Source organism: Cephus cinctus, unplaced genomic scaffold (genome assembly GCF_000341935.2).
Source record: "Cephus cinctus unplaced genomic scaffold, Ccin1 Ccin1_scaffold0076, whole genome shotgun sequence".
Lineage (NCBI taxonomy): Eukaryota > Metazoa > Arthropoda > Insecta > Hymenoptera > Cephidae > Cephus > Cephus cinctus.
Window position 1 is genome coordinate 328,877 of NW_014332817.1, and position 23,973 is coordinate 352,849.

At 33.3% G+C, this 23,973-nt stretch overlaps 6 protein-coding genes and 1 long non-coding RNA gene across 15 annotated transcripts; 4 read left to right on the forward strand and 3 right to left on the reverse strand.

Annotated features, from left to right (window-relative positions):
• Window positions 1-58: 58 nt before the first annotated feature.
• LOC107270082 (SNAPIN protein homolog) lies at window positions 59-847 on the forward strand. Its single transcript, XM_015744756.2, has 2 exons — window positions 59-247; window positions 397-847. The coding sequence occupies exons 1-2, from the start codon at window positions 96-98 to the stop codon at window positions 737-739; spliced, it is 495 nt and encodes a 164-aa protein (XP_015600242.1). The 5' UTR covers window positions 59-95; the 3' UTR covers window positions 740-847.
• Window positions 774-1,932, forward strand: LOC107270077 (hemK methyltransferase family member 2). Its single transcript, XM_015744742.1, has one exon. The coding sequence runs from the start codon at window positions 820-822 to the stop codon at window positions 1,462-1,464; it is 645 nt and encodes a 214-aa protein (XP_015600228.1). The 5' UTR covers window positions 774-819; the 3' UTR covers window positions 1,465-1,932.
• A 148-nt stretch (window positions 1,933-2,080) lies between these two features.
• Window positions 2,081-9,970, reverse strand: LOC107270055. 5 transcript variants are annotated; one of them, XM_015744691.2, is made up of 10 exons: window positions 6,736-6,828; window positions 6,238-6,667; window positions 5,209-5,306; window positions 5,034-5,138; window positions 4,005-4,703; window positions 3,694-3,887; window positions 3,455-3,613; window positions 3,103-3,372; window positions 2,769-3,020; window positions 2,081-2,696 (listed from the first exon to the last, which is right to left on the reverse strand). In XM_015744691.2, exons 2-10 carry the CDS (start codon window positions 6,270-6,272, stop codon window positions 2,361-2,363), a joined length of 2,148 nt encoding a protein of 715 aa, XP_015600177.1. In that variant the 5' UTR covers window positions 6,273-6,667; window positions 6,736-6,828; the 3' UTR covers window positions 2,081-2,360. The 5 variants fall into 5 exon arrangements, with proteins under 5 accessions (XP_015600177.1, XP_015600187.1, XP_024943456.1 ...); XM_015744701.2 differs by lacking the exons at window positions 6,238-6,667; window positions 6,736-6,828 and adding an exon at window positions 9,850-9,970; XM_025087688.1 differs by lacking the exons at window positions 6,238-6,667; window positions 6,736-6,828 and adding an exon at window positions 7,244-7,564.
• Window positions 6,856-11,760, forward strand: LOC107270097. 3 transcript variants are annotated; one of them, XR_003060518.1, is made up of 4 exons: window positions 6,856-7,035; window positions 9,769-9,798; window positions 9,891-9,994; window positions 10,914-11,760. It is a non-coding gene; the product is annotated as an uncharacterized LOC107270097 (long non-coding RNA). The 3 variants fall into 3 exon arrangements; XR_003060517.1 differs by having other exon boundaries at window positions 6,859-7,035; window positions 9,891-9,949; window positions 10,910-11,760; XR_001538237.2 differs by having other exon boundaries at window positions 6,860-7,035; window positions 10,910-11,760.
• A 1,327-nt stretch (window positions 11,761-13,087) lies between these two features.
• Window positions 13,088-14,128, reverse strand: LOC107270094 (guanine nucleotide exchange factor MSS4 homolog). The gene is made up of 2 exons (XM_015744778.2): window positions 13,846-14,128; window positions 13,088-13,567 (listed from the first exon to the last, which is right to left on the reverse strand). The coding sequence occupies exons 1-2, from the start codon at window positions 13,969-13,971 to the stop codon at window positions 13,334-13,336; spliced, it is 360 nt and encodes a 119-aa protein (XP_015600264.1). The 5' UTR covers window positions 13,972-14,128; the 3' UTR covers window positions 13,088-13,333.
• Window positions 14,129-14,527: 399 nt separating this feature from the next.
• Window positions 14,528-16,306, reverse strand: LOC107270066 (protein FAM192A). 2 transcript variants are annotated; one of them, XM_015744729.2, is made up of 6 exons: window positions 16,138-16,306; window positions 15,913-16,046; window positions 15,698-15,796; window positions 15,398-15,617; window positions 15,279-15,331; window positions 14,528-15,217 (listed from the first exon to the last, which is right to left on the reverse strand). In XM_015744729.2, exons 2-6 carry the CDS (start codon window positions 16,007-16,009, stop codon window positions 14,865-14,867), a joined length of 822 nt encoding a protein of 273 aa, XP_015600215.1. In that variant the 5' UTR covers window positions 16,010-16,046; window positions 16,138-16,306; the 3' UTR covers window positions 14,528-14,864. The 2 variants fall into 2 exon arrangements, with proteins under 2 accessions (XP_015600215.1, XP_015600207.1); XM_015744721.2 differs by having other exon boundaries at window positions 15,913-16,029; window positions 16,138-16,305.
• Window positions 16,307-16,678: 372 nt separating this feature from the next.
• On the forward strand, window positions 16,679-23,537 carry LOC107270088 (protein phosphatase 1 regulatory subunit 14B). Of its 2 annotated transcripts, none has more exons than XM_015744767.2 (5): window positions 16,679-16,959; window positions 17,825-18,051; window positions 18,243-18,332; window positions 18,427-18,468; window positions 18,583-23,537. In XM_015744767.2, the coding sequence occupies exons 2-5, from the start codon at window positions 17,845-17,847 to the stop codon at window positions 18,622-18,624; spliced, it is 381 nt and encodes a 126-aa protein (XP_015600253.1). In that variant the 5' UTR covers window positions 16,679-16,959; window positions 17,825-17,844; the 3' UTR covers window positions 18,625-23,537. The 2 variants fall into 2 exon arrangements, with proteins under 2 accessions (XP_015600253.1, XP_024943514.1); XM_025087746.1 differs by lacking the exon at window positions 16,679-16,959 and adding an exon at window positions 17,033-17,371.
• Window positions 23,538-23,973: the final 436 nt, after the last annotated feature.

Here is a 23,973-nt window from a genome sequence, read left to right on the forward strand (position 1 = left end):
ATATTTACAGAAAATTGATGTGATTCGTCAACATACTGATTACTGACAGTTTCTAATCTGCGCAGCGCATATTTCTGTGATACTGTGATACCAACATGGACGTTGATACAGCGAGTGACAATACGTCTATAGACGACAAAACGGAAGATTTTTGTGAAAATCCGACAAGAGATGCACTCACCGAAGGTCTTATGGGACTTCTTAAACCCACAGTGGATCAACTGGATGAAAGAATTCGTGCTACTAGGTAATTTTAATAAATTTCATGTATTTAGCTGTTTTGGAGTAATTTTTTATAATACTTTAATTTGAGGATTTATTTTTATTAATGGCATAATAAGATATATTAGCTGGAATAAATTACATTATTCAATGAGGCTACTTATTTTTATTCAGGATTAGCCAGATCGAGTTGAAACAACAGATTGAATCATTAACCGATGAACTGCTGAAGATATCAGAAGTCCTACAATGTCCTTTGGAATTGGAGTCTTATGTTAAGAAGCTTGTAAATGCCAAACACAAAGTTACCATAGTTAGTAATATCTTGCAAACAACACAGGATTGCCTTAATAAAATTCACCAAGCTGTCGAAAGAGATACAGTTAAGCGAAAAGCCTTGTTCGATCATAGTCTATCGCACAGCACTACAGTTACTAGCAGAGAAGTGAAACAAGATGCTGACAGTGAAAATGTTCCATCTACAGAAAATTCCAACACTGATACTGCTGTTAAATAATTTCTTATTGAGATAATTAAAATGTGCTATATGTTAATGGACTGTTTCATAGGGATTTTATAAAAAGAATTATATCAAAGATGGAAACACCAATAGTTAAACTATCAAACAAAGATTTGGATACTGTTTATGAACCTTCAGAAGACTCGTTTCTTCTCATAGATGCCTTAGAAGCTGATTTAGAAACATTTAAATCACAAAAGTCACAACTTTGTTTAGAAATTGGAAGCGGATCAGGTATCGTTATTACTGCTCTGGCAGCAGCATTAAAAAAGTATAATGGTGCATACTTTTGTGCAATTGACTTGAATCCTAATGCTTGCAAAGTCACAAAAGAAACTAGCATAGCCAACTCTACCAATATTGATGTTATTCAAATGGATTTGACTAACAATATTTATGCTAGAGGCATATTTGATATAATTTTATTTAATCCACCTTATGTTGTTACCGAATCGCTAGAAGTTCTTGATGAAAGATTAATTTCCAAAACATGGGCTGGAGGGAAAGAAGGTAGAGAAGTGATGGAAAGACTATTTGAAAATATTCCAAAATTATTATCTGATAACGGATATTTTTACTTAGTCGTTATCAAAGAAAATGATCCAGAGTATATAATTCAAATCTTCAAAGATTTAGATATGAAAGGTGAAGTTGTTATGGACAGAAAAGTAAGAGGAGAACACTTACATATTTTGCGATTTAAGAAAACGGGACAAAACTGAATAATGTATAATAGAAAAGGCTGCGAAACTTTCTTAATCGTATGATTAGAATAGTTCAATACGTTAAATATCCTACCTCTAAATACATGGAGACACCAGACTCACAAAAAATTTTAGTGTGAAATATAACAAAAATTTTGAAAATATTTCTTACGTGTACAGAGGAATCTAATTATTTCCGCTACACTACACAATCTCTTAAGAATCAATTCTGATGTTGATCGAGATGAGTAGCTTAATTAGATTATTCCACATGCATGTCTGCGATGAAACAAAGAAATGTTTTAATTTTTGTCAATTGTATGGCAATGACATACGTTTTACATTTCTATGAAACGTGTAAATTATTTCAGCATAGATTCTGTATATACATGTAACATTATGCACTAGATTGTATTAGTTATACAAGTACCTTATTAATATATGTAATTGTACTCAAAATAAAATAACTGGCTATCGAAAAAATAACTGCTCGTATTTGAATTTGAAGTTATCCATCCTAATGATTTTAGGTATTCCTACATCCAGATATAATCCTCATATTTATACAATGTTGGCATGTACAGTAAATGGCACAAGGCATGTAAATCCAAAGAAAATAGATAAGAATGCAAAACCTATTTCCAAAATTGAGAAAAACAATTTATTACAGCGCAAGTTTAACAGTGAAATCTGTACTTTACAAAAACAAAGAAATGCCAATTTACTCTTGTTACTATTAAGCTGAGTCTTGAGTATAATTGCAAATTGTCAACGAATATACCATCGACTTGTCAATTCCCATTTCGTCAGTCGAGGAATATTAATGAATGATTTTTCGTTTCAACAGTGACGATTAAATATCCTTGATTATGAAGGTGTCAAGTAGAATGACAGTTCTACATTTAAAAAAATCCTTAGTGTCCTTTGGGTAGATCAGAACCTTTTGCCGTCCGGATTTTTTGTAATTTCAAATATAATATGGCGGTACTTATCGTGGTAATAACAAGGAAACTGAGTAAAAGAGAAAACATTGCATAAAATCCTCCGTGACTCATGCACACGTTCCTGATTTGACTGATTTCATCGATGGTCATTTCCATCTTCTCCAAAGCCTGTACAGAGGCTTGACTCAAGTCATCAGGCATGATGACCTTGAATCCACGACTAACGCGAACTGGATCTGATAAAGCTCCTCCGGTAATATTGGAAGCGGCATAAGTGACGTCACGCCTTTTACGTGGTTCAATTTGCTAAAAAACAAACAATCCATAAATACTTGACTCAATCATTTTTATAATTATTACTAATACACACTACTGTACCTGATTCGGATCTGGACACGCGTCGCAGTCAGTCTTACATAATTCAACATTGCACTCAATAAATAAATCCATAACATCTGGAAATTTGAATGCCTGGAAGAATGCATAGGCGATGATGGATGCACCCGTGTTACCAGTATCCCTGGTTTTTTGGAAAGCACCAAACAGTTTTGGTTTTAAAATACAGCCTCGTTCATCCGTCAACTGGACAGTATTGGTTGATGATTCATCACGAGCAATGCAGTCGCGCACCTATTTAAAAAAAAAGTTATTCTATAACAAATGGGATACTTTTTACGTACTTAAAATCTGTATGTTTATTTAAGAAACATACTTGTAAATCAAAACCAGGATCACCCTCGACAGACACAACTAGGGTCATGATTTCACCTATCTTGACTAGGCCATCGGCAGCTGGTGCGAAAGGTCCACGTCCGGTTTGAATATCTAATCTGGCTGACGCAGTGTCACCACTAAATGTGACGATTTCTTGATTCAACATGTCGACTGACAAACTCACAGAAAGAGCCTTGTTAATATTTCCTTCCCACAAACAGCGTACTCTGCGCACTGTATCCCAAACTTCTTGAATACCTGGTTCGTTCTAAAATAGAATCATTGAAATATGCAAATAAAATGTATAGATATTGATTCATGAAAATCTTGTTACAAAAAAAGAAACTTACTTGTAGTACCAAAACATTTTCCAAGTACGCCTGACCAGCCTCTCCTTCGAAATCGTTGATAAACTGAGTACCACAAGAATCTAGACTGACAGTGAAAGAATATTCTTTTTGACCAGAATTCTGTGATACATAACGACAGTCTGGATTTGTGTAGTACCCCTGTAACACGAAAAGGAAAATATTTGTGTACCCTTGATAAATGAGCAGGAAATGATGAACAATTCCGAACCGTGTTTTACCTTCGAATAGATGACACCATCGAATTCCCGATTAAATTCAATGTTAATAGTCATCATAGTTTTACTACATTCCACATCAATATTATGAATATGTGGAGGATGCTTCAGATCATCATCACCACCATCGGTATTAACGTCAACAGAGGTTCCTGTTCCTGAAGTTGCTGAACCATCTTCACCATTAGCCCCTGTGTCTATATAAATCACATATAATGTATTATTGAAAATATTTTTAAAAAAAATTAAGCATGCGGTTTCACGGAGTATCTCTATGATGCATTATGAATTCTTACAGGTACGGACTATCTTACCTCCTGGAACAGGAGATGGGAGTGAAGGTGAAGGTGCCACAGAGGAGGGATAACCTCCAGATTCAGACGTACTTCCGGGCGTCGGGAAACCAGGTGACGGACTAGATGACAATGGGTACCCATAGGTCGTAGAGGGAAAGGAAACCACAGGTGTAGCTGATTTTGAGGTTTGCTTATTGATCGACGGATAACCTGTATTAGTCGGTGGCAGATAAGTCGATGAAGCTGATGGGTAGCCAACGTTTACAGGAGGTTGAAGTGTCGTTGATGCAGGTGCTGATGATGGATATCCGGACGAAGGTGAAGATGGGTATCCAGAAGCTGCTGAAGAGGAAAATCCTACAGATGCTAAGGACGAGAATCCTGCAGTCGATTGACCACTTCCTGAGTAAGACGGAGGTGCTGAAGTTGGAATCGATTGAGGACTGTAACCTGCTGAGGAACTGAAGCCAACCGAGGCACCAAAACCCGATGATGCTGACTGCTGGTTAGTTGCAGGTGGTATATAAGTTGGTCTTGACGTTGGTAATGATGACGCTCCATAACTAGGTTGTGATGATGGTTTCTGGTACTGAACGTCTGGTGGAGAGTAAGTCTGTTGTGGAGGCGTTGAAGCTGGCTGGAACGGTCTTGGTCTTTCTATTGGTCTTTGTGTACTGTATGGCGGTAGGTAAGCATTCGGTTCAGACTGCTGCCGAACTGAAAATAAAAAATACATCTTCACTAATAACAGATCATCTCTCTGCACACTTCCGTTGATGAAATGGCTTGAATTCAAATGAATTGGTATTAAAGACAAATTATAAAACATATTATTAGTCTTTACACGAAAATTAATCTGTGATGAATCTGTTATAAAATGAAATAATCTTGAACTTGATGAAATATTACATTTTTCTATGGTTTCTCTTTTTCATCTTTTCTCCGCCTATGAGAACATGCCTGAAAGCTTTATGAACAAATTATGATGTGCTTCTTATTGAATATTACACGAAGTACGAATGTTACTTCGGGGTATGTAAAACCTACTTTTCCGTGTACCCTGACGGTAGATGCCTTGAATCCACTCTAGGATATTTCGAGCCATCACGTCTGCTGGCGTATCCGGAGCAGCTCGCACGGCTCTCGAATGGCCTGAATGGGTAAACGTTTAAAAATCAAATAATTTACTGTCAAAATAATATTACATAAAGGTGTAACTCACTCGCAGACTTTCTCACGAAGAGGGCATGTCGCTCCTGAGTAGTTACTGCGCTGACAAGCACTGCCACTAAGGTTGCGGTAATTAATCTCATCCTGCAGCTGTATTAGAATAAAGTAAAAATGATTCAATCAAATCATAATAATAGTATAATTAAAACATAATTCCTCATTCAATTGAAAAAGCAAACTGATTCAAATTGAAAATGAATCTTATGCCAAGGGTGAAAGTCAGCTCTAACAGACAGTTAACATGTAAATATGGCTTAAGAGTGAAAACGCCGTATTGCCTTGGCGTAATCTTAAGAAAATGTAGAGTTAACGTAAAAGCTCGGAATCCTTACTGAGAAAGAAATGTAAAAAGGAAAGAAAGGCTTATGTTGAACTGCGCGCCTCTATACAAAGGTATATCATTGTATAATATATACTATAGGTTTATTGTCCGGCGCGAATGATGTTATTTAGAAGTATATGCAAGTATATACCGAGTATAGTCATTTTAAATAGGTAGAAAGTTCACGCATCTGTCTGAAGCGTATGTGGGAATATGCCACAAGACTTCGTAACGTACATAAGTCATATATATCTCGTTGAATAAAGATTCATTATTATATTCCCAAATCGCACTTAATCATTTCCCAATAAATTTTCTCAGCCAATTCTGTAATCAATAATACAAAAAATATATATCCAAGATTTATCATGGCATTGCATAATAATAGTATGTTAATGAAGAAATCAATTACGTATTACGAATTACAATTACGTAAATTTCTCAACATCTTCAATATTCTATCTACGAAACAATGACTGTCGAATATCCTAAAGTATTTTAGTCAAAAAACTATCGAGCAATCATTGCAATCCATCTTGGGTCAAGGCAGTCAACTTTGCTATAACGCAACTGCCTGTTGATGATTATCGAGAATATCAACTCTCCCGTCATTTTCTATAAAGATCAGTGACCCCCTGAATAAAATACGAGCCCTCAGGACCATCAACGCGTTTTCTTCAGAAGTGCAACTTCACCAACCCGCTGCTCACTCGTGGAAAGTAGAAAGTAGTCATTATGAAGTTACACGTTTTGGTAGAATGACGTCACTCGAAAATCTTGAGGACTGGTCCATCCTCAGTAGACCTTGCCTACGTCAGGCTGTTTACGATCCTTAGTCTCGTTTCTTCCTTCGACTGACTTCCACTTGCCAATTGGTAGTAGGCGTTATTAAATTTACAAAAGAATTAAATAGACTACACAATGACTCGACGTCGGTTGATCGATGATTTTTTTTTTGAATAAACCTTGTCACCATTATTCTGATCTATGACTGCTACAAATTTCACCTCGTGACACAAATTCTTACAGCACACATGAGAATAAATTGTTTTATAACCAAAATAGATTATTAAATTCCACAATTCTATTAGTGTCCAAATTCACTACACCCATAACAATCGTACTACACCTATGTAAAAAAAAAACCATCATTAGTCCTTGTACAGAAACACAATTCTTTCTAATGAATATAATCACCGACTCAAATTCTCTAACGGAATTTCTATTTAGTAATTGAAGTTTTGTAATTCGATGATCTTCAAATACTGACGTTGTAGTCCCGCCATCATCATCCCCACTGACGGACCAATTGAGTGTCAGTGAAACCAATCGAGTGAGCAATCGCGACCAGAGATCCTATAGGTACTTTTACTGTCTAACCAAGTATTTACGAGTCCCAGAGGGAGAGCTCGTAATGCTTGTCTACGGAATCGTGCACGGTAAAAGGTGAAAGGTGAAAGTCGCATCAGGCGAAATCATCTCCGCTTAAATCTTAAGGTACCATCTTCTATCTCTACATAACCTATGTGACACAAAGTTCCCTAGTCGAATCGCTATAACCTCTTCTGAAACACGATCAGCAGTCACAAGCGAATGATCATATAGTCACTACAAGTCTAAATAAATCGAGGTATCGCACTGCGATTATTTCTTTTCGATCCCTTTATACGATATGCGACAATCGAACCTTTTCGAATTGTCTTACTTGTCCATGTATTTCGAGTTGCTTTCACGCGACGAGATTTCAGTTTGTTCTATTCTTTCTACGTACGGTAAATACATAGTGAATGCTCATTATAATTTTCGAACAATTTATATCGGATTATATGCTCGTAATTGATACTCTCATTTAAATGCATTATTTAACACACGAATTTTCTCTCAGTGACCGTATTTCATAATGCCCATGGCTACATCACTTGACTTTAATGACAGTTGCTATGCATCCACTCGTCATTTTAATAATTGTCGTGCGAATTCGCCAGTCGGGATGCTGGTTGCGGTTTGTGGATGAGGAAAGTGCAACCTGCACTTGAGATTTTGTAGTTGCATCTTAAGCCTTGCGGTAAGATATTTATAATGCTTTTAATAGTCGTTTATTAAGTGAGAATAAAATTAGGCTTGCGCAACGCGTGTCCTAAATTAAAGAATGATCGACGTCCTTATATGTACGTGACGAATGGCACAATTCCACCGTACATCTTTTCTTATTTAATATTACTTTTTTTTTTACTTCAATGCCAAATCTTTCCAAGGTAACAGTGGCTAATCGCGCGAATTTAAAGAAATGAGAAAATAATTAACAAAGCTCGTTACGTAGAAATATCTTCACTTTCTAACTGTACAATTTACAAATCCCTTCCGGCATCACATTTGGTACGTATGTCGTTCGCACGTTTTCGAAATCCCAAGAGCAAATGTGTCTCGTTGTTCAATGAAAATAGACTCAGGCATAATAAAATTTCGTAAAATCAGTCTAAAGTGTCTCTACGTGTCTCGAAAGTGAGGTTAATTGTCCTAACACGTCTGCAACTGTTTTTCGTTAAATCAGATCATTCATCTGTATGTACACACAAGTATTCTTAATGTAAGATCACGCAATATTCCCGATATTTTTCTAAAATGAATTTCGAAATCGATGCGTCACAATGCTTTCTCGTATTAATGTTGTACGAAACTATACAGTGTTGTTTCTGGTAACGCACATAAAATTGTGCAATCTTTGTTTTTTGGGAATCGTCTAAACGAAAATTTCGCATAAAATTTCGACGGCCGTATCGCATGCGTGAGACGATTTTTAATTAATTGGAAGACACGAATAATAATGTGAAAATTTTAATGGTGTGTATATTACATAAAAAATACATACAATAAAACTGTGTCACCGTTGTTTGGCATAACAAGCTTCTTCACGAGATCAAATGCTCGTATACGTTACGTCACAAATGACTTTCTTCGGTCGTTTTATTGTTTTCCATTCTAATGTCGCGAACTTTGCCTTGCAAGAAGAAAATCGTTAGCGCACTTAGCCACACGGTGACCCTATATAGGGTAGACCAAGTTTCACCTTAGAAACTGTTACATTCAATAGGTCTGGGTTACCGGGACATCGATTTTCTTATATAGGAATTTGTAAAGTAACATCAAAGATGAACATGATGATTTTCTATTTCCACGCGACACGAATACAAAATTAATTTTTGTCTCTGAGAAAATGCACTTTCTTCTTACGATCCATATATAAAAAAAAAGTCTAAATCAAAGTCAGTGTCATTTTTAGTATAACGTATTACTCAATCCTAGCTACGCTAACCGGGTCATGAAACTTTGCATCATTATGCAAATTTTCTATTTCACTACATAAAAATCTAAGTTCATCATAAATTGAGGTCTTGCATATTTTAAATAATTATAATGAGGAATTTATTCAATGAATAAAAAACAAAAGTTTATTAATCAACTGGAGTCATCATTTTAGTAATTATATATGTTACTAGAGTGCATATTCTGTACTTAAACTGAAGGTACTGAGCATATAATGACCTCAATTAATTAACCTCTCTTCGGGATCATCTGTTTAGTAAGGCAACTGTACTATATTTTCTTCTAACGCTTCTCCAGTACCCTAATGCCTGTAATTGGTAGCTATCGCCGAGTGTAGATTATTGTGGCCATGTTAAAAAATGTACAATTACTAAGTGACTATGTATATTTACATGTTACACCATGAGCAAATGTACTTTGCTACTGTTAATTGAAAACAATATATGTTTTACTTGCGTGTATCTATACGATTACCCCAGTGTATTCTCTATACACGTATAATCACCAGCACCTTATTCATATTTACATAGACTACATGAACAGCCATTACTTTCTTCAGAACTGACTGATCTAAACACTCGATAAATTTTCGTTTCGAAACTCTTATTTCGTCGAGTACTTACAATTTCGAGTACAAATATAAAATAAAAGTTGACTTTCCCCAAGGCATCGAATTAAAAAAAAAGAAAAAATTTCTTTTAATCCTATAGAAAGACTCGTAATTCCAACGTCTAATGCATTTGTACAACGATTAATGGATTTTAAATCTTGTTTTCTTCATTGACATACATTATTCATCGTAGATTAGAAATATTTGATATTTTTCAAACTCTACGTTGCTTAAGAATAAATAATTGTTATACAAACATACACTGTGATGGCTTCTAATTAATTTTTTTTTTACAGATCTTAAGACGTATATCCCAATTCGATAAGGTAAAACATTTTGAAAATATATATTTTTAAATTCAAGTTAATTTAACTCACCGATATGATACACGATTCACGCGTTTACGTATCCTTCATAGGGTGAGTGGATGCTGACTAAAATCCAAAGGAGATGGGTGCACGCGCTTATATGAGAAAGGTGAGAGTGAATACCTGAGAGCATCTTCATTCAAGCTTTATATAGGTAATATATACCCCCGTACTCGGCACTCTTTAGAAAGAGAATTACCTCCACCAGTACTACTGCAATTTAACTATACCTTTCGTATGTACCATGGTGTTATCGATCAAATCTGTATTGACGAAACTTCCATTTTCATACCGACCTCTGAATTAATTTCAAATACAAAATTCAAAATTCTTGGAGATCAGTAAAAAAATTATTGACCAGAGAAAAGGTATAGTTGAGATCAAGAGATAATATACTGTATGCTAATGCACCGTGGGCACATTGCTACTCATTATGCCTTGAACACGGAACACCATGCATATGTCACGTATTATACTGATGACAATAATTTTATTATTTTTATTACTTATTATTCGTCCAATGCATTCTAATCCTTCGCCATATTTGAAACCACGACAGACCTTACTTCTGTTCATCTCCAAATATGGTGTACAGGATTAAAATAAATTGTTGTATAATTCAACAATTAAATAGCCTCATAAATTATCACGTATAGGAAGTCATTAATGTGTAGATTGTATAGACAATAATTCCTTTCCTATGAAATCTATAACGAAATCTAAATAAAAAAATTGACAATAGCTTGTTTTTAGGTTAAATTTGTATAGTGCAATACTATCGGCCTTCAGATTATAATGCTAGAACAGAATTTATAAACATTTGTAATCAATGACTCTCAGAGGAAAGTTCAAACATTTGGTTGCTAATTTGTAAGCCATTAGGAGGAATCAAAAGCCTCTACGAAACTTGGCCAATATTACGAACTATCATTAGACACGTATTAGCACTTTATTAATTAACGTATATTGCTTCGTTATCGATAACCGAGCTTAAATTTATTATTTATAAATAAAATAATTATAAAGCGTAAAAATCATCCAGGCTGAAGCACATCCATATTTGTTTCAGACAGCGTGTCAACCTAACCGCAGTAAAAGTATGGCTGGACCAATCGACAGTAGTATTACATTATTAATAGTTAATTACACGGAGTGATGTCCTTCAAAAAAATGTCAAGATTATTTAAAACCTTTCCTTTCATAAGAGTTTCAATGATATCGACCTTTTTCATTAGAGAGGATACAGCATCGCGGTTGTAGGTCCATTCAGGTATTGCCAACAGATGCTGACATGGCACAATAAACCACTTGAAACTGATAATGAAATTTTCGTTACTGACAATTACTTTTATTCGCAACAGTGTCGTTATGATTATAACCGTAATGTGCAATCGGTAATCAGTAAAAGTATATACCGTTTAAAGAACGTAAAGAGTAGAGTATGTTTTTTATTAAAAATCGTCCTTTCTATTCCTTTATTTGATTCGTCGATATAAGTTTCGGCCACGTAACGTTTAATTGTTTTTCTAATATTTTATGGCTGTATCAATCACGTACTATCTGTGTTTCGCAGCTTTCTCGAAGATATTTGAAGAATCGATCTTTCGTCGTTACTCGCGCGAGATGAATAGGTACAGGCACGTACACACAATAGTTTGCATTACGTGCATCAGCGCATAGAAAGTACAAAGGCACGCAAACAGAAGAGTAACGTAGTTTTACCTTACGTAGTCCCTTCCTAGTTTTCAATCCGAAAATGGATAAGTAAATTGGTGATTTTAATATTAATTAGTTTTATGTAAACGACAGGAAATAAATGATAGTCTTCATTCAAGTATCTTTATGAAAACACGAGCCGTATAGTGAATATTGCGTGATGTTTTTCACCCTCGTAATAAAAGAATCATCAATTGTTAAATAGTTACAGTTTATTATTCCTTAAGGATGTTTCACGTCATCGAACATATCTTCTTCGTGTCTTCGCTACTTACGGCTCTCGAGACGTTGAGCAATGCTGAAATTTCTAGAGAATCAAACACAACAGCGAGAAATAACGTGCACTGATGTACTTACGAATTTGGATAAAGACGGTTTCTCTAATACCAAACTTTGAAGTGAACTGTCAATAGTTTCCGTGAATTTTGGGATCTTCCTCAAATAATTTCCTCATACGTAAATACAGTTTGATCTTTACCTGCATAATTACGCGAATCGTTTAGTTGAACGTCGACACGGAATTCGAACATAAACCAGTGAAAATGTGATTTGCACGAGACCTCTTTTTTTACTTCGTTTTCTTTTTTAACGGTTGTAATAGTTAAGACGATTTTTATCTGGGATTAGATCGCGAATATTACAATATGTTGGATAACTAATAGACGGTTTACCACATTAAAGGCAAGAAATATTCTTTTCTAGTAAGTAGCCACGAATAGACAAAACTCATGACGCAATGACTTGGAATTCATTAAGGCTCTTTTAAAGAATTTCGAAAACTGGATAACAGAGACATATTCTCTTTCACTTTTAAAGATTATCATTATCGACTTCATGTATTAATTACATAATAATTTATACAATTCTTAGCAGTTAGGATTTGTTTAATTTTTTAATATTTTTGTGATCAATTTTCTTTTTTTCTGGTCATAAATGAAGAGAACGCTAAATACGATACATTTAATTTACATTAACATAACTTAAGTGGGAATTTGCATTGTGATGAACAAATATAGTGGATATGTGTATATATATATATATATATATATACATATTGGTATTGTATATACCATGGCATGGGTATATACATATATATATATATATATATATATGTGTACTGCACTAAAATTGCAACTTTGAGGTAGGAAAATCCACTTTTGTTTATAGTGCGGATCTCTCCAAAGCAAATAAATATTTGCCTCTCAAATAAAACGCCTGGAACTTGCTGCAAATCGTGTTAAATCCTAGGTGAAGCTGTCGCACATACGTGATATAGACAGATAATGTGAAGTTACCTACGATTACGTAAATTTTCATGTCGAGCAAATATAAGTACATCACTGAGCGAGTAGTAGCGAATAAGATACCTCACATAACAAATAGTCGCACAGTTTCACTTTTCACAGTGTACCATACTATACAACATGTATAAAAATATTGTATGATTTGAATATGAACCAAGAACTATGAATGGTCATGGATATTCATACATTGTCTAGTTTATATTTGTAAAATGCAATAGCAACGTGAATTTCAAGAAATAAACAATGGCTCATACATATATTGGACTCACGCTTATGAACAATTGCATACATGATAAGACAGCTTATGAAAGTCTCGGAAATATCGTGAAAAATATTTATTTTACAATATGTCTTATTCTAGAATTATGACATATTTAATTATACTCTAACGAAATATGATATAAGTTCAGCATTTTTATCATTTTGCAGTATATTGTAGAAATATAAACAAATAAATGTATCATTATGTATTTTTATGCGTGTTTGACTCTAGACAGCGCAATGTATGACTTTTTGGTTTTTAAATCATGCCAACCAATAGGACCTCTCTCACAGTCTGCACATGCTAAGTATTTTACATTTTCGACAGTATTTGACACACCAATATTTTCAAATGTATACATGTCTTCTACCAGCCAATAGTCAGAAATTGATTCTCGTTCATCTGCTTGGCCATCTCCTTTTCGTTGCATATATGGCAAAGAAAACTGAAAGTACATTTCTAATTTAAATATAAAGTAAATTAAGGTTTTATTATTATCACAGATAAATTTTAGATTTTAACACATGTGAATGACAATCCATGAAAATTATGCTACCGATAAAACAACCAATAATATTTATAATTTATACTATGCAGCAGAACCGTTCAAAATAATACAAGAAACTATTAATTCTTAGCAAACATTGAATGTAAAATTAAAAAAAGCATATCAAACTCTATAAAATTATATCACAAATGCATTATTAATGTTAAAAGGCTAACCTGAATGTTTACAAATGTGGCAGATCCTTGATTCAGCACTTTCGATGGACAAAACGTACAGAATACCTTATCCTTATTTTTTCCAGCATCATTTTTTAGTAAAGATTCTGGATTTTCTTCTGACATATTTACTTCAAGCCAAAATAATAATCTTGTATTTATAAATGCACAGTCCACAAGTACAGATATATGGTATAACCAAACATGTCATATAACGATAGTGATACCATATGTCGGTATGGCCGAAAGTGATATCTTTTTTATATGATGCAAAATGTTCAAAAATTCAATAGAAATTGATCCTTTTTATCAATTGATATACTTATTGTTTTATATGACTAAGATGTAAACCCTAATGAAAGATTAATAGGAATATTATACTTACGTTTAATTTATACAAAATAATTCATTCTTTTAAAAAAAAAAGTAATAGCAGTAGTGTATATTTTTGGTGCTTTTTAACTACTATTCCATATACATCGATCAAACGATGCGTGATTAATTTTTTGCGTGAAAAACCAATCTTGCGATTCAAAATAATTTACTTGTAACTTCAAATATCTAAGATTATAATCGAGTACTGTTTGTTATTTTTGAAAGACGACTGATAAATATGGTTACAGGATTATGTACATACAAGACGTTCGATGCAATGTCACAATTATGATTCACTTTCAAGACATACTTATATCCAATCCTTGGTTGCTCTTTATTTGCAAATAACCAATACTCTCAATTAATATTCATTATTTTAATTTTGTTGCATCACATGTGGTATATCTGAAACTAGATTATTTAAAAAGAAAAATTTTAGCAGTCCGATTGTACGCACTAGTTGAGTAACTTATATAGTTTTATATAGGCTAAATCGTATCATCTAATTCTTATAGTTAAAAATTAATATTCATTTTAACATAGCTTTTTAAAAGGTGTGCAATTACAATACATTTAAATACAAATAGGTTTATTTCATCGTATTTGCCCATCCTTTTGTACGTCTTTAAAAGAATATTTAAATTCTAACTTTTTTCCTTATCCTTTGGGCATTCAATCTCTCGACCTAAAAGATCATACTTGCTTTGATTTGGTTCAGGTTCTTGATCTGTATCAGAGCTGCAGTCACTGTCACTGGAATCTTGATAAGAACCAAGCCCTGGTAATATTCCTATACACTTCATTCCTCCAGTGTGTCTTTGATTATTAAAGTTTGAAACTTCATCAATTTTTCTTTTTGTACCACTTAGTGTTTCATCTTCAATATTTCCTCTGGAACCTTTGTTTGAAGAAGAACTGTCTGCAGACTTGATATGAGAGTCTTCACTATTTTCTTCGGTCTCGGATAGCTTCCGTTTAGTTCCTCTTACATCGTTTCCTGTACATGATTTTCTTTTATTATAACATCATGCGTTGTTTGATTTTCTTTATATACTGACCAGCCTTTTTAACTACAGCACCAGCTAGTAATCTTAGTTGTGAAGTCCTCCCACTACATGAAAATAATAATGGTTAATGCAATATATTTTTTGTATTAGTAGCATAAATCTTGTTATACCTTCCACTAGACACATTTTTATTAACAGTTTGAGTGTTTTTAAGCTCTTGCTTTAATCTTGTATCTAAAGTTTTTTCTTGCAAAGAGGCAACGGCAGCCTTAAAGTCCTTCATTTCTTTTTCTTCCTCAAGATTTTTTTTACGTTCCTCTTCCAACTTAGTTCTATCCACCAAATCAAGAAATTCGACTTCATCATCGTCCAAACCCTTTATCATGTTCTCTGCAAAAGAAGTCACAATTATCAATTAAAAACTGCGGAAAAATTTATTTTTATTTTTAACAAAATACTTATTGTCCTACTCAGTTTATGAGCCTCTTCATACTCAATGTCACGCTTATTTTTTTGCTCCTGTAATCGCTCAAACAACGATCTAGGGTCATATTGTGCTTCAGGTGCCTCTGAAAATAAAAAAAGCTAAGGAATGAGTAATTTGCAAGAGTAAATATTAAAAAATTGAGAATTTAAAACCTTAGTTAAATCGAATTGGAGCATAAAATTACATCCATCAGCTAACCTGCTGGTTGCTCTGCTGTTCTCACGCGTTCCCATTCTTCCTGACGCAACTTTCGCTGCTCTGCCAATTCAGCCTCTGATATAAATCCTGAACTCATTTTTCTTACGAAGGATGAATCTATAAAAAATATATCCCTGTGACAAAATGAAAATCAGACATTTGTAATGTCCAACAATACTATTCGATAATCTCAAAAAATCTATGAACAGTCTCCATAGCATTTACCTAAGTCCTGCTGATTCCCAGTTCACAATTATATTAATATCAATGAAAACAGGTTACTTGATTAGTGTACCCGATTTCATAAAATTTTAAAGTCTACATACACTTGTATTTGACACATATATTGTCCATTATCCCAGACACACTGAACATCAAAATCCTACTAGATAGACAACTTCCTTTAGAAAATAAACGTACAGCCATCTAGCGCATACATCATATCTCTGTTAAAAATAACGAAATTCTCTGTCGCGCTTCTAACGTAAATCCTTGTATATCTTATTGAATTTATTAATTATATAATTTAAATATATGATTATAGTCCGGACTGAAAATTTACATTAAAGTTACTAAATAAAAATGTACAACATTCAAAACGCATTACATTCTCACTGTCTTAGAAACATTGTATAAACGTGCTAATTAAACATTGCAAACTTAAGTTATACTTGAAATTTATATTAATCACTTAAAAGCCAGAAAAAGAAGGAATACTAAAAATAATCTGAAAATTGTCCTATTCGAATTTCTATTATATTTTTTATCTAGTAAAAGATGGCGCTGCCAAACACCAGGCAGTACCAAACAGATTCGACAATTCTGATGTACCGGATAACGTCCTCTTCTTTTGTGCCGTTGTCTGTCCATCCATAATCATTTGATTGTCTTCTTTGTTGTTCGTTTGGTTGTTGCAAGTTTGTGAGACGATTTGTATAGGGTGACGAGTGCGTGCTTTGTCATTTTTCTAGTTATTTATCGAGCGAAGTGCGTGTTGTGCGTCTACCACGGTGTTGAACACCGTTCTCGTTATTGGCTAAACATTTAGTAAGTATATACCCGGATGTATCGGGATTAAATTTATCCTGACATTTTCTAGACGTATCTTCACTGCCGTGCTGTAACATGAAAAAAACAGGCGCTATTTATATATTTATACTATTTTGGTTAATGAAAATGGAGTAAAAATTATAACGCTCAACGCCGCGGAATCCTATAATCGTAAATTTAGCCTTGTCTGCTGAAGAACCTCCGGGTTCTTACGGTATACCACGGATTATATATTCATCATCGTATCTTCTTCATTAAATTTCGTATTTATCTACTGTATTTAGTTCCGGTTAACACACCAATCACAGTTTATCGAACCGTGACGGGAGAAATTACGTTTTTAAACCGGAATCCTTATTTGCTACTTAAAACTGCAATAGATGACTGGGATTTGATAATAATTATTAACGTAAGATAAAATTTATAATACGAATATTGCATTTTGTTTTTCATAATATGCAGGAAGAGAAATTTTTAATAGTCAAATTTAATCGACGTTGAATTTTTATTGATTGCTTTCTTTACATGGGATTGATGAGAAAATGTATTTTTTAATGGAAATATATTGAAATAAAATTCATTGTAATAATAAAACATAACGGTATATGCTTTGTGGAAGACAGTAATACATGATCGGGATTTATAAAAAGGATATATATTATTTTAATATAATTCCTTGATATTTCACATATATGATTTTAATCTAAAATGTGTTAATGCCACACATTATAAATAATATATATACAAAAAATGTAGTGCTCAATTTATCTTTTGATTACTATATGCATTTGCATTATTATATTAAATAATCTATACAATTTGTGTAATTGTTTTATAGAACTGTGTATGGTATTACTTTCAGTTATATTAGACAATTTAACAATGGAGGGTGGAGGTGTGCTAACAGCTGAACGTAGTCCAGCTCGTGCTAATTTGCACGTTGCATTCACTGAAAAAGGAGAAGTGAAAGAACGTAGAGAGAAGTTCCTCACAGCCAAATATGGATCACATCAAATGTCTCTCATTCGTAAAAGACTTGCTGTTGAAATGTGGCTTTTTGATGAATTACAGAAACTATATGAGTCTGTAGTAAGTAGTCCTCGATATACACCAGTTAGCTTTGGTATACAAAATGTTTATGTCTCTATTACATATTAGTACTATGCATTAAGTTGATATCAGACTCTATAATAAATAATATATTTTATTTCACCTTGTTTGTTAAAAAACTTATCAACTAAATCAGTTTAGTTAAACAAAAAACTTGAATTTACATATAGAATGAAACTGGGAAAAGCAGGGAAGTTGAGGTTGACATAGATGAATTACTCGACATGGATAGCGATGATCACAGACGAAGTTATCTACAAGTATGTAAAATTTTCAACAATGTACTATATCACGTACAATTCATTTCATATGTACATTTGTAATTTTCATCAATTCTTTAATTTTTATTTTTAGGAGCTATTGGTAGATGCAAAAAAACCTCCCCATGATGTGAAAGTGAGTAAATGTAGTAAAGTTGAAGGAAAAATAAGCAATGCTCAATATATTCCTTATCCAATTATATTAAAAATTGAATGATCGATGTCTACAGAATAAGAATGTCTGTTTCAGAAATTCATTAACGATTTGCTTGAGAAGGCTAAAACACTCTGAAGAGTGTACCGCATCTGCCATGGGCCTGGTGAACTTCTATAACGAGTCACAAAATTTGCTCACTTCCAGAACGTGACATAGATGTGACAAATCAGACCTAGTGAGTTGTGACCATAGAAATTTGAAGCTAATGCAACGCAACTATGTTGGACAGAACTCGCTGTGGCAAGAATCAATGACTACTGGAAACTAAGTATTAGCATTTGACTCGACATATTTTTTATTCGCGTAAATGTTTCATATTTAAGACATAACAAAAAAAAATGAACAAAGAAAAACAAGAACATTTTTAGAGCCACCACTGAGACAATGCAGAGGAAAATTTTTTATTCTGATTTTGGGTGCTCGTAGCATGCAAAGCTAAAGAGCTACTAGTTTAGGATGTGACCCTTTTGGAAAATTGTTCTGAAGTAGCGTAGAACCTCGTTCATAAAATATCCAGAACCAGTGTCCTTCCGTAATAGCGAAAAAAGTGAGGTTTGCATAAAGAAAACGAACGAAAGACGCGCAATAAAAAAAAAGTTTAAAAAACTGCACGCGCCTTAAGATTACGAAAATTACATGTTATTCTTCTAACAAACTATGATGCAGGTATGCCAATTATTAGGGAATCATTCTTAAAAAATTAAGGTACAAAGATGTTAAGAGCAATAGGAAACCAGTTTTAACGTAAATTCAATGTTTTAGAATGTTCAAAGAATGTCCAAAAGTCAAAACTAGTTCGGCAGGGATAATTATACATACATGCATACCCTCAGCTAAAATCACGACTAGTGGCGCGTTAATCACGATTTAACGTTAACATCAACAATTATCTCATCGCGATAGCAAACCTCGTGCGAAGTATAAAAAAGTATATTAATGAAATTAACAATCATTGTCGATTCATTTTGACGTAATATCGGTTCAAAGTGCCAAATAGGTAATAATATACATGAAAACGTATCGTACGCTATTTAACAAATCTTTTTCGTATTTTATTTTTCCTGAAACACGTACATAAAATATAGGAAAAGATTAAAAGAAAAAAGAAAAAGCCTGCCTCAGCAGTTAGACAAACATAACAAAACATACGATCTATGGAAACTGGTGTAAAACGTAGTATTGAACTTTATCATTTGTCAAGGGTCGAAGGTCAGGAAAGATTCCGTATGATGAACTCGCATGCTTTACGCGAACTCACATTCTGCACTCTTAATATAACCAAATAATGGTTACATTCCTCTGATACCACAATCAGCTATCTAACAGATCTTGCACTATAGGCAGGAAACCAATAATCCTTTTTTATAAATCATTCAGTATCGAAGGTAATCCTTATTTCGCGAAATATTCGTCTATGAGTATCTTGCGGTCTTTTTATAACGAAAATTATCTTTTTTCAATTTAACGCAATCTTTCACCAGTTTCCTTTGTCTCGTATCTGCGTAGGAAACTTTATTTCATCGGCCAGGCGGTATAACTTAGTTTAAAATCCCTAAGGTAGATATTTAAATCTGTATATCAACTGTTTGCTTTATAGATACATATCTCTCAGTTTATGTCACTTGAAATATCTCGTATAATCAGCGAGCATATGGATGATAAACACTGAGACGACGTTGATGTTATATCACATTTGCTATTTAAGATAAAATAGCAAGAAGAAAAAAGGAAAAAAAGTGTTCGGAACGAACTAAGTAGTAGCTTACGAGAAATGTATTAGGTGGAGTTGATAAGTAATTGTATACAAGCAACGTTTTTGATTACATTGGCACGTCCTTAGAGCTTCCTACATTGTGACTAAAAAAAATGATTTCCGTGGACTCTGCTGTGTAAAATAACCAGAATCTCTTTTATATTAATAAAAATGAAACTTTAAGTGGCTGCTTTTGGAAATGTTGTAATTCATAACGCGGCGATGCGTCACTTGAATGTTGTCGTCGTTTATATACGTATTGCCAAAGACTTTATTTCTTTTGCTTACTTTAAATAACAAAGCGATTCCGTAAATTCGTAAATAACGATCTTCCTTTGCGATTGATCTCGTGAATTTTGCAATCAAGAAAATCTCAGTACTTCTAATTGTAGTACACAACGTTGTATGGTGTAAAGATATTTGTTGCGATGGAAAGCTGTGATAATTCATACCAAACGGTAAAATGGTGCTTGAAAGGGAAATCGGTTTGAAAAATGGTAGTAACGTCTTTTGAGTTTACTGATGTGAAAATCTTTCGTTTCGTTCAATGTAAAGATAAGAAGGAAACAAAAATTTACAATTCAAACGAGATACGATCGTGACAATTCTAACAGCATAATTTGCAGTTGTCATTATGCTAAAGTTATGATATTAATGTAATGTAAAAAATTGCACTGCATTTAATGAAATCAAAGAAATTCCGAAAAATTAATCACAAATCAAGACAGACCCATTCTCAATTTTCTTATTGCAACATAAGAAAACTCTAACGTTCAATTAATTGCTGTTTCTTAAAATACGAAGTGGTATGACCTCGTTAACCGTATTAACGAAGCAAGTTAATATACTAAAACACAAGACGTTCCTCCTTTCTAACTAATTTCACAATTATGAATAAATTCATAAGTTAATTAAGATTCTTTCGTTTGAAGATCTTCACTTATTTGCATGCCTGTCATTTGTGTATGGCACACACAATATTTTCTAATTTCTTTTTCAAACCCTATTAAGAATGAATTTCCGACATCTTAGAGGTCTGGATATAACTAAAATTATAACGTATGTAGAAGGCACTCATTTATTTAGTGTTTTCAGGTATTATAGCTTCTTTCGATTTTCTTGCCACAATGGAGCAACGATGTCGTTAACTTATACTCTGATACTTAAGAATTAGATATATCAGCGTTTACGTATATATTCGAACAGCGTTAACGAATTATTTAGTATGAGCTTTCTTTATGCGAAACATTTAACACGAAGATGACAGAAATAATCCAGGATGATCTGTAGCGACAAACAATTATTCTATATGTATAACTTTTAAACAAGTCTGGTTTATACTCTATCCTTTTCTACGAAGGCACACATATTACTTTTATTATCAAGTAAATAAGTATACTATATATTTTAATGTATATTCGTCGAAAATAACGAGCCAATGAGTTCAAAAAAAAAAAAATTGTGTTCTCACACCTTGATGTGTTTGTCACAATGTATACAGGGAAAGCCCAGCAAAGACTAGTATAATGCGATTGCGAAATTATACAGTGAATTGTATAAAATTACAAAACAATATTAATTACAATCAGTCGTACTGCGCACGAATAAATACTGTTGATAACAATCGATACGATTGCTCATCCTAGAAGTTCATGAAGTTTCATTGCGCGAAAACAATAAGTATCGTTACTCTGCACAATTTTGAAAAATGTCATTTGATACCTTGTGTTCTATTAATTTGATAAAAAAGATCATGATCAATGTCCATTAATTACGCGATAACCATGACTATTGTAATATTGACTGCACAAAAGTTATTGTATTACGTCGCAAAATACGAATTAGAAAATAATCAAGCTTAACGCAACAAATCTTTTTGTAAATGTAACGTGCATAACGAACCAGATATGTCATGTTTCATTAATATAATTTTTTGAATAAGATTTTCCTTTTTTTTCTATTCTAATAAGTTATGTAATATCACCGTCTTAATCGACAATGAAAAGACTATTTTCGTGACTCGTTACAGAATTTTTTTCGAGATTCTTTGTATCTCGACAGTCGCACAAATATTAATTTTGCCTTTTAGTTGATAACTTTTAGACTTAGACTGTATTGGAGTAAGATATTCAATTTTTCTTTGCAATAAATCTAATAAAATTCGCTCGACTGTTACTATACGTATTTTAAAAAAACACAGCGTCCCTATCGACAGGATGAGCTAGGCTAAAGACATTGGCTGAAAAAAAAAAGTAATCTCCCACATATTCACTATTGCAAGGCATACATGCGTGACAAGACAGCATACAGCGTGACAAGATACTCGATCATCGTACGCAAATACAATGTCTGATACTAAGAAAGCAAAAAACAAAATTAATGGAAAACGTGATACTCCGATTCATTATACTGTGATATGTTTTTCTTGCCGTTCAGCTACAGTACATTTAGAAAGTGGCAAAATGTAACGACCAAAGAGTACCCCGATAAAACTATTTATAGGGATCAAAGAAAACATGTTTTAGAAATTAGATATTTCAATCATCACGACATTTGATTGAGGAATTATCGATGCTATTTAGCGCTATGAGATCATTACTGTAACGGCTATTTTAATAGATGTTTTTTTTTTTAAATCGTCTCGATTCGATACAGATTAATTTTCGAAAATGTACTCACGCCAATACTCATAATGATTTATGAAAGTCATTACCTCAATAACGAATCGTTCAAATGGCTCATCGAAGTGTCTTTTTTTGCACAAAAAAATGAAAAATCTCGCTGATTTCACGCAGCGACGTACCTCTGCAATCATGAAGAATAAGAGAACGTGTAACCCAGGAAATACGTAACAAGATAAAAACCCACTTGTAGGGTTTTACATTAGAGATTTATCTATTCTAGATGACAAACACGTATTTAGAGTCCCATTGGGATAAACGCAACGTTATTAGATTTAATATATTTAATTCTAATTTTTTATTGTAATCGTATAGTTTCTTTTTTTAAATGTAAGAAATAATCACTGTTCTTAGCAGAAGGTATTTCGTAGTTTTCTTTTTTTTCCTCAAACGATAATTTACTTAGCTACAAGTTAGAACCCCAACGTACACGTGTCTAATGTATTTTATATGCTTAAAGCTAAATCTCGCGCGTTATCATCAGACGTTATTAAATTGTGTCAAAATCACTCATTGGAATATTCAAATAAAAGGTCAATGTAAAACAAAGGAAATCAATCGTCTTCAAACACTTCCCGTTAATCAAAATCAGCGGCATTAGGTACATCTGCTGACACTAAGTTTACACACACGGATTTTTCACAGAATTAACCAATCGCTTGTAAGGCTTAAAAAGAGTAGCCCAACTTAATTATTTAATCCTTTCTAAAACCGGTGCGTGTAAACTTAGTAACTGCCTGTATAAATGCCTAATATTCGACTATCTTTATATGACTACTCAAATGAATATGCTCGATCCGACCAAAGGAGTAGGACAAGTAAAACAAGCACAATGAAAAGTGAGAGGGAATAGAATAAAACGAGATGACAGAAGGGAAGATAGAAATAAAGAAGTTAAGAAGTAGAAAAGTAAGGAATATAAAAGTAGAGAAAAAATAAGGAAAAAGATAAATCAGAAAGTAAAGAATGAAATATAAAGAAATAAGGTAG

Coding starts and splice junctions, on each gene's coding strand:
- LOC107270082 (XM_015744756.2), top strand. CDS start 96: ATGGACGTTGATACAGCGAGTGACAATACGTCTATAGACGACAAAACG. Junction 248..396: donor GAAAGAATTCGTGCTACTAG/GTAATTTTAATA, acceptor ATTTTTATTCAG/GATTAGCCAGATCGAGTTGA.
- LOC107270077 (XM_015744742.1), top strand. CDS start 820: ATGGAAACACCAATAGTTAAACTATCAAACAAAGATTTGGATACTGTT.
- LOC107270055 (XM_025087688.1), bottom strand. CDS start 7,320: ATGTATTTACCGTACGTAGAAAGAATAGAACAAACTGAAATCTCGTCG. Junction 5,307..7,243: donor AACTCGAAATACATGGACAA/GTAAGACAATTC, acceptor ATTCTAATACAG/CTGCAGGATGAGATTAATTA. Junction 3,021..3,102: donor ATCCTGGTTTTGATTTACAA/GTATGTTTCTTA, acceptor TTTTTTAAATAG/GTGCGCGACTGCATTGCTCG.
- LOC107270094 (XM_015744778.2), bottom strand. CDS start 13,971: ATGTCAGAAGAAAATCCAGAATCTTTACTAAAAAATGATGCTGGAAAA. Junction 13,568..13,845: donor CCACATTTGTAAACATTCAG/GTTAGCCTTTTA, acceptor ATGTACTTTCAG/TTTTCTTTGCCATATATGCA.
- LOC107270066 (XM_015744729.2), bottom strand. CDS start 16,009: ATGAGTTCAGGATTTATATCAGAGGCTGAATTGGCAGAGCAGCGAAAG. Junction 15,332..15,397: donor AAAAATGTGTCTAGTGGAAG/GTATAACAAGAT, acceptor ATTTTCATGTAG/TGGGAGGACTTCACAACTAA. Junction 15,218..15,278: donor TGCTGTAGTTAAAAAGGCTG/GTCAGTATATAA, acceptor AATCATGTACAG/GAAACGATGTAAGAGGAACT.
- LOC107270088 (XM_015744767.2), top strand. CDS start 17,845: ATGGAGGGTGGAGGTGTGCTAACAGCTGAACGTAGTCCAGCTCGTGCT. Junction 18,052..18,242: donor AGAAACTATATGAGTCTGTA/GTAAGTAGTCCT, acceptor ATTTACATATAG/AATGAAACTGGGAAAAGCAG. Junction 18,333..18,426: donor ACAGACGAAGTTATCTACAA/GTATGTAAAATT, acceptor TTTTATTTTTAG/GAGCTATTGGTAGATGCAAA.